The 15,033-nt window shown below is 38.5% G+C and overlaps 1 protein-coding gene across 1 annotated transcript; it reads left to right on the plus strand.

Annotated features, from left to right (window-relative positions):
• Positions 1-946: 946 nt before the first annotated feature.
• gnsa (glucosamine (N-acetyl)-6-sulfatase a) lies at positions 947-14,338 on the plus strand. The gene is made up of 14 exons (XM_028570798.1): positions 947-1,263; positions 2,174-2,233; positions 2,785-2,991; positions 4,495-4,560; positions 6,561-6,659; positions 7,508-7,675; positions 7,836-7,918; positions 8,746-8,864; positions 9,527-9,630; positions 9,733-9,834; positions 10,727-10,837; positions 10,930-11,040; positions 12,072-12,232; positions 12,899-14,338. The coding sequence occupies exons 1-14, from the start codon at positions 1,102-1,104 to the stop codon at positions 12,963-12,965; spliced, it is 1,620 nt and encodes a 539-aa protein (XP_028426599.1). The 5' UTR covers positions 947-1,101; the 3' UTR covers positions 12,966-14,338.
• The last annotated feature ends 695 nt before the right edge of the window (positions 14,339-15,033 follow it).

Below are 15,033 nucleotides of genomic sequence, written 5' to 3' on the forward strand. Positions count from 1 at the left end.
GGATTGACCAATCACGGAGGAGACAAAAGTATATCGACCAATCAGCTTCCTTGTTTTTAGCACTACGCTAGGAGGTTTGCATTGTACGTTTACAACAACGTTCAAAAATATTTAACACAACTGGAAATATCATAAATATGACAAGAAACTTCCACTGTTAGGCTCAGGAGATTTTATTTTACATTTTATCATCAATTGTTGGTTATATTTTGTATTATTGAATTGAAATCTTCAAAGCAACTAAAGTAATTAAATCAATTTAGCCTAGTTGAAGTAGAAGTAGCCTACAAAGTAGCAGAAAATGGAACTACACAAGTAAACTACAACCACTGCATTTATTTGACAGCTTTAAATACTCTGCACATTCATTTTTTAATACAAAAATATAGGCTACATCTACCAATGAATATTATATATTAAAATTGGTTAAGCTAGTAGCAGTGTATTTACCAGCTGCAACATTAAAGTGATGAACACATTAATGCATCAATAATTATAATCCAAATAGTATAATAATACTATTCTAAAATGAGCCATTCTGCATTGTGAGTACTTTTACTTTTGGTGATGCTGATCATTTTGTACTTTTACTTAAGTAATTAAGTAAAAATATAAATAATTTAATTAAGTATATTTTAAATGCAGGACTTTTACTTGTTTTACAGTTTTACACTGTGGTATTACTACTTAGTAGCCTATTCTTCCACTGCTGTAAATAACCAATCTCTATTTCTATGGCTTTTGGTGGTGGAAGGGTCTTTATATTTTCTAAATGAAAAACAGAATAATAAAGTGCAGCAATGCAGTAATAAAACATAAAACAAACAGCAGAAGAATAACAGTTATGTATACATTAGTCATGGTGTGTGTGTGTGTGTGTGGGGGGGGGGGGGTCTTCAAATCAGCTGACTCGGGCTTCCGTAGCCAAGCAGCACATGACCGGGAAACAAGGAAGTGTTGTGCCAAATAAAAACAGGGGCGAGTCTGTCTTGTGTTTTTTTCTCCAGAGACGACTCCGTAACAACATTTCACGCTCTTATAAAGCACAGAGCTGAAGGAAGAGACGGACGGCTTCAGTAGTTTGGTATTCATTTATGAAAAATGGGTTTAAATCGCTCGTTCCCGCTCGTCTTATTGAATTGTCTGCTAATCTGCGTCACTCTGTGGAGCAACCCGAGCAGCGGTGTGTTTGCTAAATCATTCCGGAGACCTAACATTGTTTTGATCCTCACCGACGACTTGGACGTCGCCATCGGGGGTCTGGTGAGAACATCTTTTATGTTTTTTGTGCTTTTATTGCATGAGGTTTTTTTGTTAGTTTTTTTTTTTTTTTTTAAATAGGCTAAGTTTTTTTTTATTAGGTAGTCGTGACTTTGTTTTTGCAGCTTATTTGTGGTTATGACTTGGGCACAAAATGGGATTTCATTGATGTAAACTTGACATTTAGTTTTAGTCCAGTCTGGTCCAGTCTAGGCTGACTGCTCACATTCCTCCTGGTTGGACACATCATTTAGGCATTTCACAGAGTCAGCAGTCTTATCACTAATCTGCTCCCACTGTTTTTAGCAAACGCCCTCCCTCCTCTTAAAAACCATCAGTATCCCTATCCCATTACAAAACAAAAACAGGCAATTTAGTGGCATAATAATATGTGATCCAACTATCTAAAGATTGAAACTGCTGTAACTCTAAAATGTCTTTTACATTGGTAAAGAAGTATTTAGATAAAACTATTGTTACCACACGGTGAAAATACCCCACTACAAGTAGCTAAGTCATGCATTCAAAACTTTACTTAAGTCAAAATATTATCAGCAAAATATACTTTATGTACTTAAAGTATCAAAAGTATTGATTTTGCAATCTGTTGTAAGGAGCTGTGAAGGATGTTAATGAGTAGCCTAATGTAAAATATGTTTTTTATAAAATAGTATGCCCTTTGATTGATGCCAAATATAACATCGGTATAATTCATATAAATATAGGACAGAGCATTACAATCCATGTTAGCTACTGATGCAGTTGGCTTTCTTTGTAGAGAACGAGCTTAGTCACGAAGGCACTAAGACGGAGCTACATATTGATTTGACGATGACTAAAAGGGAGCTTGTTGCCCAGTTTGAGTGTGACTGAGTTCAATAAAGTTAGTCACATCGCACCTCTTTTCCTCCAGAGTCCACTCACCAAGACGAAAAAACTAATTGGTGATGCAGGGATATCGTTCACAAACGCAGTAAGTATAATCAACAGCATTATTGTCATTGTTATGTCTCATCAGGGATCATTAAAGGGACAGTTTGGATCTTTTGAAGTGGGGTTGTATGAGCTACTTCTCCGTAGTCAGTGTGTTAGCGACAGTAGATGGCGGTCGGCACACCCCCAGTTTGGAGAAGCAGGCAGGAGTACCGACACGGAAGCTAAGCAACGTAGACCTACTGCTGTGGACGGGGGGGCAGCAGCAGAACCTGATTTAAAAAAAATCGATATCAGTTTAAGTGTACACTATATTTATCTTCATCGCTTTACCTTGCTGTCAGACAGCCCTTTACAACAGGGAACTGAAGCTGTGCTGTCTTCAAAGCCACCAGACTCCTTTGACAAAAACCTCATTTTACCTCGCAGAACACGGGAGTTGCTGGTCTACCGCTGCCTCGATCGGTTACTTTGTTTGTGTTATGGTGTGACTTTGGTGAATTCAAACTAACCCTAAGTGACCTGAAAAAAAAAGAAGATATTTGCACATTTTCCATCTCTCATCCTTTTTCCACCATCATCCCCTCTCAGTTTGTTGCCAGCCCGCTGTGCTGCCCGAGTCGAGCCAGCATCCTGACAGGGAAATACCCCCACAACCACCACGTCATCAACAATACCTTAGAGGGAAACTGCAGCAGCAAAGTCTGGCAGAAGAGCGAGGAAGCACACACCTTCCCCGCACTGCTGAAGACGTACACCGGCTACCAGACCTTCTTCGCTGGGAAATACCTTAACCAGGTAGAGACCGCAGAACTTCATGCTTTTGCATTTGTGTTTGATGGAACAACATAAAGGGGTGCACATGATAATACGTGAATTTGAATTGCATCAAGGCATTCTATTATGCATGCTGAATTGTTTTAAAGTTGCGGTAGACACTTTATTTTTGGTGTCAGCATATTGTAATTCAAGTGGTCTGAGAGAAAACTAGTCTTCGCACCTCCTCTCGGCTCTGTTGTTTTCAGGTTTTAGATAATCTAATCTAGCTGTGACGGGAGACCTTGGCCTTTCTCACACACACACACACACACACACACATACACACACAAACAAACAGAGAGAAAACCCAGTCTAGGAAGGACTCTAGTTCAAATTCTGGCTCTTTAAGTGAACTACTTTTTAATTGTTCAAGATGAAAAAAACTGCATTTATCTAAAGAATGAAGGAAGTGTAAAGACATTTCCCATGCTGGTTTAGGTATGTTTACATCTGCTAATTGCACATCAAAGCAGATTGACTTCCTGTTAGTCATTAATCTGCCCTTACACTACATGTGTTTATCAGTGTATACGGCAGGTTTAGTCCAAAGATATGGGAAACGGTTAAGGAACAGTGATTACCCTTCATACATTTGCCAGGTCTTGTAGAATAGTTGTCAACCAATTGTCAATTTGTCATCAAACTAAATGTTTTTTTTTTTTTTTTTTTTTAAATGCATGAAAAGAGCTGATCTATGCAGCGTTTCTGTAACACCTCCAATTGAAAATTGACTTCAGGTGATTGTAAACCGTTTAACACAAGATCTTTGGTCATGCGATTTTATGTTGGGATAAAGTCCATCTGTCAAAGTTGCATCTACCCTTGTGATAAACGGATGGTTAAATGGGGAACCGGGACATACTCTTCACCTAAATAGCAAACAAATGATGCTTAAACCTGTTTTTCCACTTCCCCTTCTCCCTCCCTGTATCTCAAGTGTTTCCTAACCGTTTTCACTTGTGGCCCCTTTAAAGTAAGCAATGTCAACTTGTGACCCCCTCATCACAGGTCACCACACACTTTGTCCCTTAGCGTGGACACTAGTGGTGAGCAGAGCATGGCTCAAGGGATGGCAATTTCGGTCAGTATGTCTCAACTATCGGATGGCTTGCTATGAAAAGCGGTGCCTCATTCATTTGTCAAGTCACGTTAATTTATATAGCACATTTAAAACAGAAGTTGAGCCAAAGTGTATTCCAGTCGAGGCAGATCTGCCTCAATACAGATTATAGAAATAAAAGGTGCATAACAAGCAATAATACAAAATGTTATACATAACAAAGCTGACATGATAAACCAAATACAAGTAAAGAAATCTGTCTGAGGATCAATCCTACAGACTTTGGTGATCCCCTTTTCTAACTTTGATTTTGTTATATATTGTTTACCATTTTTTGTTAGTGCCAATTGACAAAGCTCATACAGTTTTGTGTGTGTATATGTCATTAAACAAATACACATTTTACTGTCTGTGTGTTTCAGTACGGGCACTCAGAGGCTGGTGGAGTGGCGCACGTTCCTCCAGGCTGGAACTACTGGGTCGGACTGGTAAGACTGAAACCATTTTTGACCTTTTCAGCCACACATTTCCTCTGAGGCTCCTTCCTGTCTGTCAGCTTTAGTGCAGTTTTGGACAGACTGAAGCCTTTTAGTCATTAAACTGAACCTCCTTACTGATTCAAATTGCTTCAAACATCACAATAACATGAAGTCCTGTCGCTTTTTGTATCGTTTACAGGGAGCTAAAGCAACAATGCACAAAATACTCCCAGATATAGCTCCTGCTGAGTCAGACTGCCAGGTTTGGTCTCTTATTAGGATGGCTCCATACTCCACTAGCTATCTGTGGGAGACCACTAACCTTTCCTCTGGCCGCCAGTGGACCGTTTTAGTTTCCCATGATAAACTAAAGGCTGTGTCAGAGGTTTTATGACCCTACAGGCAAAAACAGTGTTTTGTCATGCACTGGTCAATTTTGAGCCCTTTGGCTTCCATAACATGTCTTCTTTCAGACTAGTGGAAAGAATTTTTTTACTAAATTCCCTCAGTTAAAACCTTTGACTCCAATAAGTCAACTAAATGAAACTAATATGTTGAACTTGGCTTTATCCAATGTTATATACAATAGTTCTGAATATTTAATTAGAAAATGCCTAATTTGCATATTACAATTTTAGAAAACTTGTAATACAAAAAAAGTCTTAATGTAAGTTATCAACTGGGGGAAGTTTCATGGTGATATCCATAAGTTTGTGTCTTGCCTTAAGAAAATAAAAGTCTGGGAGGAAAATTATATTATTACTGAACATCAAAAGCAAAAATTTCAGTAGGATTTAACCCACCACTTGTACACAATTGTTTGAAGAGGAGGTTTTAGCTCAATAACATCTCTGTGGGAAGTTTATTTTTGTGCGTCAGTGTCACTCTGAGTTCAGTTCATGTCGTCCTACTGGAAGCTCTCTGCAGAAGGAGCCAGACTAATAAATGGGCCAAGATTAGCTCGCCTTTACCTCTCTAACCGGTTTACAGAAGTCATGAAAACAGGGGTCATGGCTGTAATACGACTGCAGTCTAGTCTAGTTTATCTTCACCGTTACTGAACAAACACAGATGGAAGGAGAACTGGTCTCATGACCTGACAGCTTATCATAACATGTGACACGGATACAGTGGCATGCAAAAATCAGTAATTTCATTAGCTGATAATCTCTGAACAACAACGTCAGCTAACTGTTTTTGACACTATTAACACTATGATGGAACTAAACCTGACTCTTCATAAGTCACAGTAATAACGACCAATTTGTCACAGTGTTCTAACATTCAGCAATTTGAGTTTACGTTTCAGTTTGGGTTCTAATCTGCGCCAGTAAATGACCAACTTCTTCTCTGGGAACTACCAACGTTAAACTTCACAACCGCATCGGTGACCACTACACAGGATATTTAACCTGTTTCAAGCCCCTTTTTTTTTTTTTTTTTTTTTTAGATACATTTTGTATTAGTTTTATATTTTTTAAATGTACAGAACAGACAAACACAATTGAACCTGTTTCAAGACCTTTGAACCTGTAATTGTTTGTCCTCTGTCACTAACAGACATGTTTGCAAACTAACTTGTAGCACCAACATTTTTTTTATTATTATAATTTTTAGGGGGGCTAAAATTGCCAGTGTTTACCTCCTACTTCAGGTCCCTCTCAGCTCTAGTGTCCGATTGCATCATGATATTTAGACAGTTTTGGATCACGTGTTGGTCATTTTGACTGATTATTTTTGAAATTAACGTAATCTGCTAACTTGCTTTCAGAAAATGGACAAATCAAAGAAGCTTCACCCAGCGAGGTGCAAGGCTAGAAGTGCTGACCACCTAAAAGCCTTTTGCATTATTTGTTATTATTCTGCGTCTATGATCTGTCCAAATTTTGGGCTTTAACACTTACTGTGCTTAAAGGAGGGACATGTCTACTACAAAATGAGACCCAAGCATAACAAAAAATGCTCAATTCCAAAATAAGAGTATTTCATAAAAGTTGTTTGTTTTCCAGGAGAAGAACTCTAAATACTACAACTACACTCTGTCAGTGAATGGAAAGCCTGAGGAGCACGGAGCAGACTACAGCAAAGACTACCTGACAGACGTCCTGGTGAGACAACTGAGCAATGTTACAATCAATCACTTTACCTTTTATATTATCTCCTTTTAATAGGTGTTGGCTGAAAATGTTAAATTGTGACTTTGTCATATTAACCAATAACTAAAAGATAATACAAAGCCTATTTGGATATAAATGAAATTGACTTATCTAGAAAAACCTTTTGGCTTTTTGGAGCAGCTTTTAATGTAACAAATTACTTTTTAAGTAGTCTGGATCAAATCCCTTCGCTACGGGAAATAACAAACTTCGAGCTAGCAAGCTACACTCTGAAAATAGCAAGTTTTAAAGAAAATTTGGATCGTGCAATAAAGCAGGCCTTCTTGGTTGTTTTCTCGGAATGATTGCAAAGATTTACAAATATTATATTTACGTCATTTACTATCCAACTGGGACGTTTGTGGACCGATTAGTTGGATTGCTGTGGACGAAGTACACACGGCGATACACTGGTAAGAGCAAATGACGTTTAACCATGTATCCAACTCCTTTAAAAAGCTCACTCTACTGTGTGAACAGGTAACTTCATTTCATATTTTATGTGGCGTTTTCTTTAGCGGAGTGCAAATGTTCCACCAGAACAAGTTCCTTCCCCGCGACGAATTTGCAGAGCGACCGTCGCTGCGTCCGGAGCTTAGCGCCGCCCAAGACGATTGATTGGTTTAAAGAAATGCAAACGGAGCATTTTTTTTTCTTATCCTAGAATATATGTGTGGTGTAGCCAGACCTTACCTCCACAGCGCTGTGAAGATAAGGTCTGGCAATGCAAGACTACATTTTTAGTAACGTTTTTGGTCTCTCTCTTTCTCTCTCTCTCTCTCTCTTGCTCTCTCTCTCAGGCCAACAGGTCTCTGGACTTCCTCCAGTATAAATCCAACTACCAGCCGTTCTTCATGATGGTGTCCATTCCGGCCCCCCACTCCCCTTGGACAGCGGCTCCTCAGTACCAGAACAGCTTCAACAACACCAAGGCTCCCAGAGACCCCAACTTCAACGTCCACGGCAAGGTACGGCTTCTCCTGGGACTTTTTTTTTTTTAATCCTCCTATGAAAATTGGACATCACTCTTCTGTTGAACTCCAACAGGTGGTCTTGTCAGGATGCAAAAAGATATTGCGATTTAACGCATCCTGCATCCCTTTTTGTTTTCTTTCAATCTCTCTTTAGGACAAACACTGGTTGATCAGACAGGCTAAAACCCCCATGGCCAACTCTTCTGTTCAGTTTCTGGATGATGCTTTCAGGAAACGGTCAGTCTGTGCTGCTTCGTGACTTCCTCTTTCTCTCTTTTTCTTCCACAGCTGCTCTGCATTTGTCTTTGCATCATTTATTCTCTTCCTTAAAAGGTCCCATCGCATGAAAATTTCACTTTGAGGTTTTTTAACATTAATATAACATCCCCCCCCTCCACCTTGCCCCCCCCCCTCCAAAAAATATAAAAGAGACTTCAGATACAGTATTAGGGGACCACTAAGGCCTATATAAAAGAGACTTCAGATACAGTATTAGGGCACCACTAAGGTCTATATAAAAGCATCCAAAGAGCACCATGTCATGGGACCTTTAAGCTTGATTTATACTTCTGTGTAAAGCTCGGCCGTGGCTTGGTAGCGTTGTATTCCCCCGACTCATTTCCTGTCTCTCCTTCTCCATAAACATGAAATCAAGTAGAGGGTTAACTTTTCCTGCTACAGATTTCCCACCATGGTCAGAAAGCACAGGGGAGACACTTTGTTTCTCTCACTGACTCTAGAGTCGCTACTCGCTCCGAAGATAATCCCCTTCACTCTCTCACTTTCTCCCTCGCTCTATCACCCACTCCCCACACGCCGGCTCGACGCACACACACCAGCGCACCAGTATAAACAACAGGCCACTTATGTTTAGGCTACGGTGAAAGCTCTGCGTGGAGCCTCCGCAGAACCATAAATCACGCTTTTATTATCACCCCGTTCCTGTCATTTCTCCTCTCCTCTTGTCTTCTTCTTCTTCCTTATTATTTCAGTAGTTTTGCGGCCAGATTTGTTCCCGAGTTTGGTTTCACAGCAGGTGTCTTGTTGCTCACTCTGACCTGTAGGTGGCGAACGTTGCTGTCCGTGGACGACCTGGTGGAGAAAATAGTGAAGAGGTTGGAGGTCAGCGTTGAACTGGACAATACGTACATCTTCTTTACCTCGGACAACGGCTACCACACAGGTACACACACAAACACCACACACACACACCTTAACTTAGTAGTCCTTTACAATTATAAGTCCTGAATTCAAAATGCTACTTATTGTAAGTAAAGGTATTATCAGCCAAATGTACCTAAAGTATCCAAATTAAAATTTCTCATTATGCCGAATGGCTCCTTTTAAAATGTTAGAATATTATAGAATATTCTGCATTTTAATGTCAATTTGGAGCCAATTTTAGATACTTTGTAGAGTACTGGGTACATTTTTAGTGTACTTCTGCATCATATTATATATAATGTTTTTCATTGAAAAAAGTAACTAGTACCTGTGTCAAAGTGTAAAAAGTACAACATTTGCCTGTGAAATGTAGCAGAGTATAAAGTAGCATAGAATGAAAATACTAGAGTGAAGTACAAGCATGTCAAACTAGTACTCAAGCCAGGATAGTATTTGAATAAAGTTCCATCCCACCACCGCTGCTGTCAAGGAGAGGACGGTTTGTCTTTATCAAAACCTCGTTAACACATCTGAATTAAATTAAGTTTGGAGAAAAGATGGAAAGGAAGGATCCAGGCATTTTTAGCATTACTGGACTGCATTACTTTTTTTTTTTTTTTTTTTTTTTTAAACCAAAAACAAACCAATTTGAAACTAGTTTGTGGTTTCTTTCTCTTTCAGGTCAGTTCTCTCTTCCTCTGGATAAGAGGCAGCTCTACGAGTTTGACATCCGAGTTCCTCTCATGGTCAGAGGACCAAACATCAAGCCCAACCAGACCAGCCAGGTACAAACACACACCTGTGTTATGTCCATTTGTGTTTCCTCCGCTCAGTGTCTCCCTGCAGTATCTGTTGAACTGGACTAAACCAGCTGGTGTTGTTGTCAGATGCTGGTGTCCAACGTCGACCTCGGTCCCACCATCCTGGACATCGCCGGCTACAACGTCAACAAGACGCAGATGGACGGCATGTCCTTCCTGCCCGTTATGGTGAGATCACTCAGCTGATGGTTTTCTTTTTCAGCGTCTGATTAACACAAAACAGACCTACTGTCATCATAAAGAAAGAGAGATGTAGCATCACACTGCCAGCTGGCACTTTCACTTCATTTATTTGGACAAAAGGTTCATATTAATATGTACAGTAGCTTCCTCCAAATGTAAGTTAGTTTCTGAATAAGTAAGAGCTGAAAAATGGATCATAAGTCATTTTATATAACTCCTCGTTTATTAATAGCTGTAATAATGTTATTTTCTTTAGACTACAATATTTAAGGCTCATCGTTTTTGTTTTGTTTTTCTACTGAAATTTTGTCTAAATCAACTCTCACATTTCCGCTTTTTTTTAATTTTTATATTTCAGTGTTATTAAACACAAATAAATATGCATTTTGAAGTGAAAACAAAATGGCAGTTATATCTGACAACAGGACTACAAAAATCCTTCTTTTATTTAAAAACAAAAAAGGAGCCGATTGTTTAAACTGGTTTTCACCCCAATATTTGTAAAACTAAAGATGAAAGCTGGCATTATAATTAATAAATACAAAATAAATGACTCAAATAAATGAATAAAGAAAGAAATGTAGAAATAAAAGCCTTCATTATCAAATACATGTGCAGGTTAATTTTAAACTAAATAAATATGCACAGAAATAGAAAAATAAATAAAATGTATTTCATTCATTTTTTAAGGGTAATTTATGTATTTATTATAATGCCAGCTTTAGTCCTCCATAAAACAAAATTGTTTTTAAGATGAACTAAAAATAAAAATGGTAAGGTTGCAGTGCTTAAATTTACAAAAGATCAATAAGTGGGTGTCACAAAAATGTTATGATTGTGCGTCTGTCTGTGTGTGCATATCTGTCTGTCTGACCAGGAGGGGAAGATGAACAGCAGCAGCTGGAGAACCGACATCCTGGTGGAGTACGAAGGAGAGGGCAGCAACGTGACGGACCCGGCCTGCCCTCTGCTGGGACCAGGAGTGTCGGTACGAGACAAAACCTTAATATTATCTGCGGAGGGAAAGAATCGGCAGAAAAACCTTTATATGCCATTCTTCCATCTGCCCTCTTTCTCCAGGAGTGTTTCCCAGACTGTGTGTGTGAGGACTCGTACAACAACACCTACGCGTGTGTGCGCACAGTCGCCCCCTCTGCCAACCTGCAGTACTGCGAGTTTGACGATAATGAGGTCTGTTTTTCCCCTTTTAATTTATTATTAGTTTTGACCTTAAAAAGATTAAGAAGTATACAAAAAAATGTATGTTTCAAAGTGCTAGAATTATGTTACTTAAAGGGTAATTTTTATTTTTTTTTTTTCATCCTGGATCCTATTTTCCTATTTTTGTGTGTAAATGAGTGATGGGAACAACCATCTTTGAAATTGGTCCAGTATTAAGTGAGAACGCTGTGACCGGTAGCAATGTAACCCTATGGGGCAAATGTGCATTGTCAATTTCGGCCACTGAACAGCTCAGATTATTATTCTAAAGGTCTGACAACATTATGGAAAGGTTCCCAACAGATATAAGCCATTTTAAAACCTCTTTAGGACATTTTTGTTTACCCAGAAATCGCTCTGACATCACTAGCGCCAAACCCACCAGATACTTTTAGCGTATATAGAGCAAACATATTTTCACACGTAAATCGGTTGTGATGGCTGGAAAAGTGGAAAGACGACCCAAAACGGCTTTTCATAGTTTCATTTTGTTTCTATCGACTTTGAGTGAAGTGTATTTTATAATGCTAAAATTACCGTTTATTTACATGGAGTCTGGTGGCTTTAGCGAACGCAATTTCGCGGATGTTTTTATGTTTAAAAAAAAGGATCTTATTCTTTAAAAGAGAGGTTGACTTCCTTAGAAATCCTTTCCATAATGTTGTCAGACATTCAAATAATAATCTGAGCCTGTCAGCAGCAAAACGAGCACTTTTGTGTAGCGTCAATGGAAGCCTATTAACTTGCATTGTAGCTTGTTTCGCCGCTGCCGACTGCAGCGATCTCGCTTAACACTGGACCAATGTCAAAGATTGTTCGTCCCATCGGTCACCTAGACACAAAACGTAGGAAAAAAAAAACAAGTTACCCTTTAAAGCCACGATGTATATGTGAAGATTTCTTAATTTGGCGCCATCTGGTTTTCAAATGCATCTGTGCTGTCGTTTCTTGAGGTTTACACTTTGACAGTGACATCGTTTGTGGATGTTCGCCCCCTGTAGGTGTTTGTAGAAGTCTACAACGTGACAGCAGACCCCTACCAGCTGACCAACATCGCAAAGACCATCGACCAGGAAGTCCTGGAGAAGATGAACCACCGGTTGATGATGCTGCAGTCCTGCTCTGGACAGTCGTGTCGGACACCTGGCGTCTACGATCCAAGGTCTGTTCCTATTTAAAAAAAAAAAAAAAAAAAAACGAGAGATGGTTCAACTACAGTGTGCTTGTGTTAAGTGTCTTTAAAATCCACATTTTAGTTTTTATCCAAATCTGATGTTTTAAATCTGAATTGTTTCGGTTGTTTAATATTTAACAACTAGAAATTTTGTGTTTATTCTAATCACAAAGATACACAATTTAATACACTTAATTTTTTATTTTACGGATCCATCATTTGAGTAATAATTAAAATTTCCACTTGAACTAATTATAGGTGAAAAGAAATGTTCTTGAAAGAAAAGCTCCATTTAAACCCATGTAAACATTAAGTTATTATTTTATTATTGGGAACTTGTCCACAAACCTTAAATTTATGCATTATTAAAAAAAAAAAATGTATTAATTGGAAATGTACTTGAACACTGTCTATTAACCAAATAATTTGTATGAAATTACATACTGTAGTTTTATCTTGGCAACATCTCGAAAATTACAACCCCACAAAATAAAAGCTATTCTTGTAAATATATTATTATTATTTATTTATTTAATTATAATTATTATTATTATCTATTCTATGGTACAAATTCATGTTAAATCCACTTTACTGGACATCCGCAGTACTTAAAAACAGCCGAACTAACACAAGCTCTGTCTTGTATTTTTGCAGGTATAAATTTGACCCACGACAGATGTTTACGAGCCACAGCTGGCGGCTCAGCAGACTCCGACAGTAGATGAAGTGAGAAGAAGGACGGAGGGAGAGAAGGGCTGTATTGTATTTTTATATATTCAGCCTTTCCTGCTATAGTAGCCTTGTTTTCAGGCCTCCTGAGCCAGTCTCTTTGTAGATGGATGGAGAAGGGATTGGGGGGGGATTGCCATAGAGACGGAGGCCTCTCTGGGTGCAGAACCCACCTTTTTAAGCTTCCAGATTGGGCTGCCGTTTAGTGAGTTTGTCAGTGGGTGTGCAGGGAAATTATTCAGGATGGATTTACACTCGCAAGCCATTAATTCCTGTTTTCGTGTAAGCATTATTGTGTCCGCTCAGTCAGTCGTATCAATTTTAAAATTCTTGAAACAAATATTTGACCCAGTTCTTATAAATCCAAGTCGGTTTTTTTTTCTCTGTTGAGAAAATCATATCAATGATCCAAAACAGTGGCCAGGTTTTTTTTATTTACTCGTCTGAATACTGCTTGCTGGTGCGTTCGGATGGTCCTCAAGAATTTGTCAGAAGGTGAAAATTGTCAATCTTCGTTTCAGAGAAAGTGATTAATCTGAGCAATTTCCATGATATGCCTTTTGTATAACCTCTCTTTTTGTTAACACATTTACTGTGACACGCTGGACAGAAGTAACTTTTTAGAGATTATTTCCATTATTGATCAAGCAGTTCACTATTTCTTCTATTGATCATTAAGCATCGAAAAATCAAATATATGTCCATCACAAGTTCACAAGTTTTTCAGATGTGAGAAGTTTTGGCCATTTTTATTAAACCAATCAAAATTAGCAATACCTTTGACATTGATTATCCCTCGACTGTGTACGGCCTACGCTGCCATCTTGCGCTGGTGACGGTCACATGACCTGACCAAGGACGTCACGCTTCTGATGCGGCTGATAAAATAAATACTGATCGGAGCGATCACAGCCTGTCAACCGCATAGATCTGTAGTGTGATAATGAACTAAACACGACGATAAAAAAAAAGGTCTGCGTTGAACCAAAGGTGAAGTCTGACCTGTGACAGTCGGCGAAGGAAACGCACGCTTGAATTCATCTGGAATGTTGGCTTCAGATTCACGGGACAGATGTTTCATGTGATCTAGAAATAAAAAAAAATAAAGCGCCACCTACAGAAACTTTCTAAACAGGCAGTCGAACAGAAAACGTCTCAGACATGACCGAGACCAAGGCCGACATTTACCTACCCCCCCCACCTCCCAGCTGTCACTTCCACAGTCAACAACATATCATGAACAAAATGACCGAATAGTTATTATACACTGGAAGCAGCCAACATGTGGTGCGTGGTGGCTTTAAGGGAAAAATTTGGACACAAATTTTCAGATTATTTTTGTCACAATAAATCAGATCAGAATCAGATAAAGCAGAAGAATCAACGTGACTGAACATTTAGCAAACAGAAACCGGAATTACAGACTTAAAACTGGTCAGCTCTTTAAAAAGTATTGGGATTCAAGTGTATCAGAAAACATTGAGTAAAATGCAATTTTTGTGACTATAAGAATAGTATACAAATTGCTAGTGGCATCAATGAAAGCCTCTATCCAAGTTACATTTACAAACTTGACATAACGGCTCATTATTGACATTTTAAGTGTCTCCTACAGTGTTTCCAGCATCAGACGTAAATTATTTCAGAGATTTGTCTCAACTGTGAGCAGTGTTAAAGCACTTTTTTTTTTTTTTTTTATTTTCAAATTTCAAAGTAATTGCCGCTTTTTGTCTTGATTCCCTATTTGGATTTTATTCCATCACGTGTTGAACATTTCAAACTTGCTAACTGTCACTTTAAATGAACAGAAACACATGCATTGTTATGTCGAGTAGGAACATTTGACAACTTCATCAAATCACATATTTCACTTATAATTTCTTGTTTTGTAGCGTTTCACTGAGCCAAATTTTAGACTTTTTTCGATATAGAGATTAACTTTCTTGCCAAAATAAAAAAGTCCTGTTTTTTTTTTTTCACCGTCACTATTTCAGTCAGCACAGTTTTAGTTTATTTATTTATTTTTTTCTAATTCTCATTTGGATTTGAGTTGGATGCGA

The sequence above is a fragment of the Perca flavescens genome, chromosome 23 (assembly GCF_004354835.1).
Source record: "Perca flavescens isolate YP-PL-M2 chromosome 23, PFLA_1.0, whole genome shotgun sequence".
Lineage (NCBI taxonomy): Eukaryota > Metazoa > Chordata > Actinopteri > Perciformes > Percidae > Perca > Perca flavescens.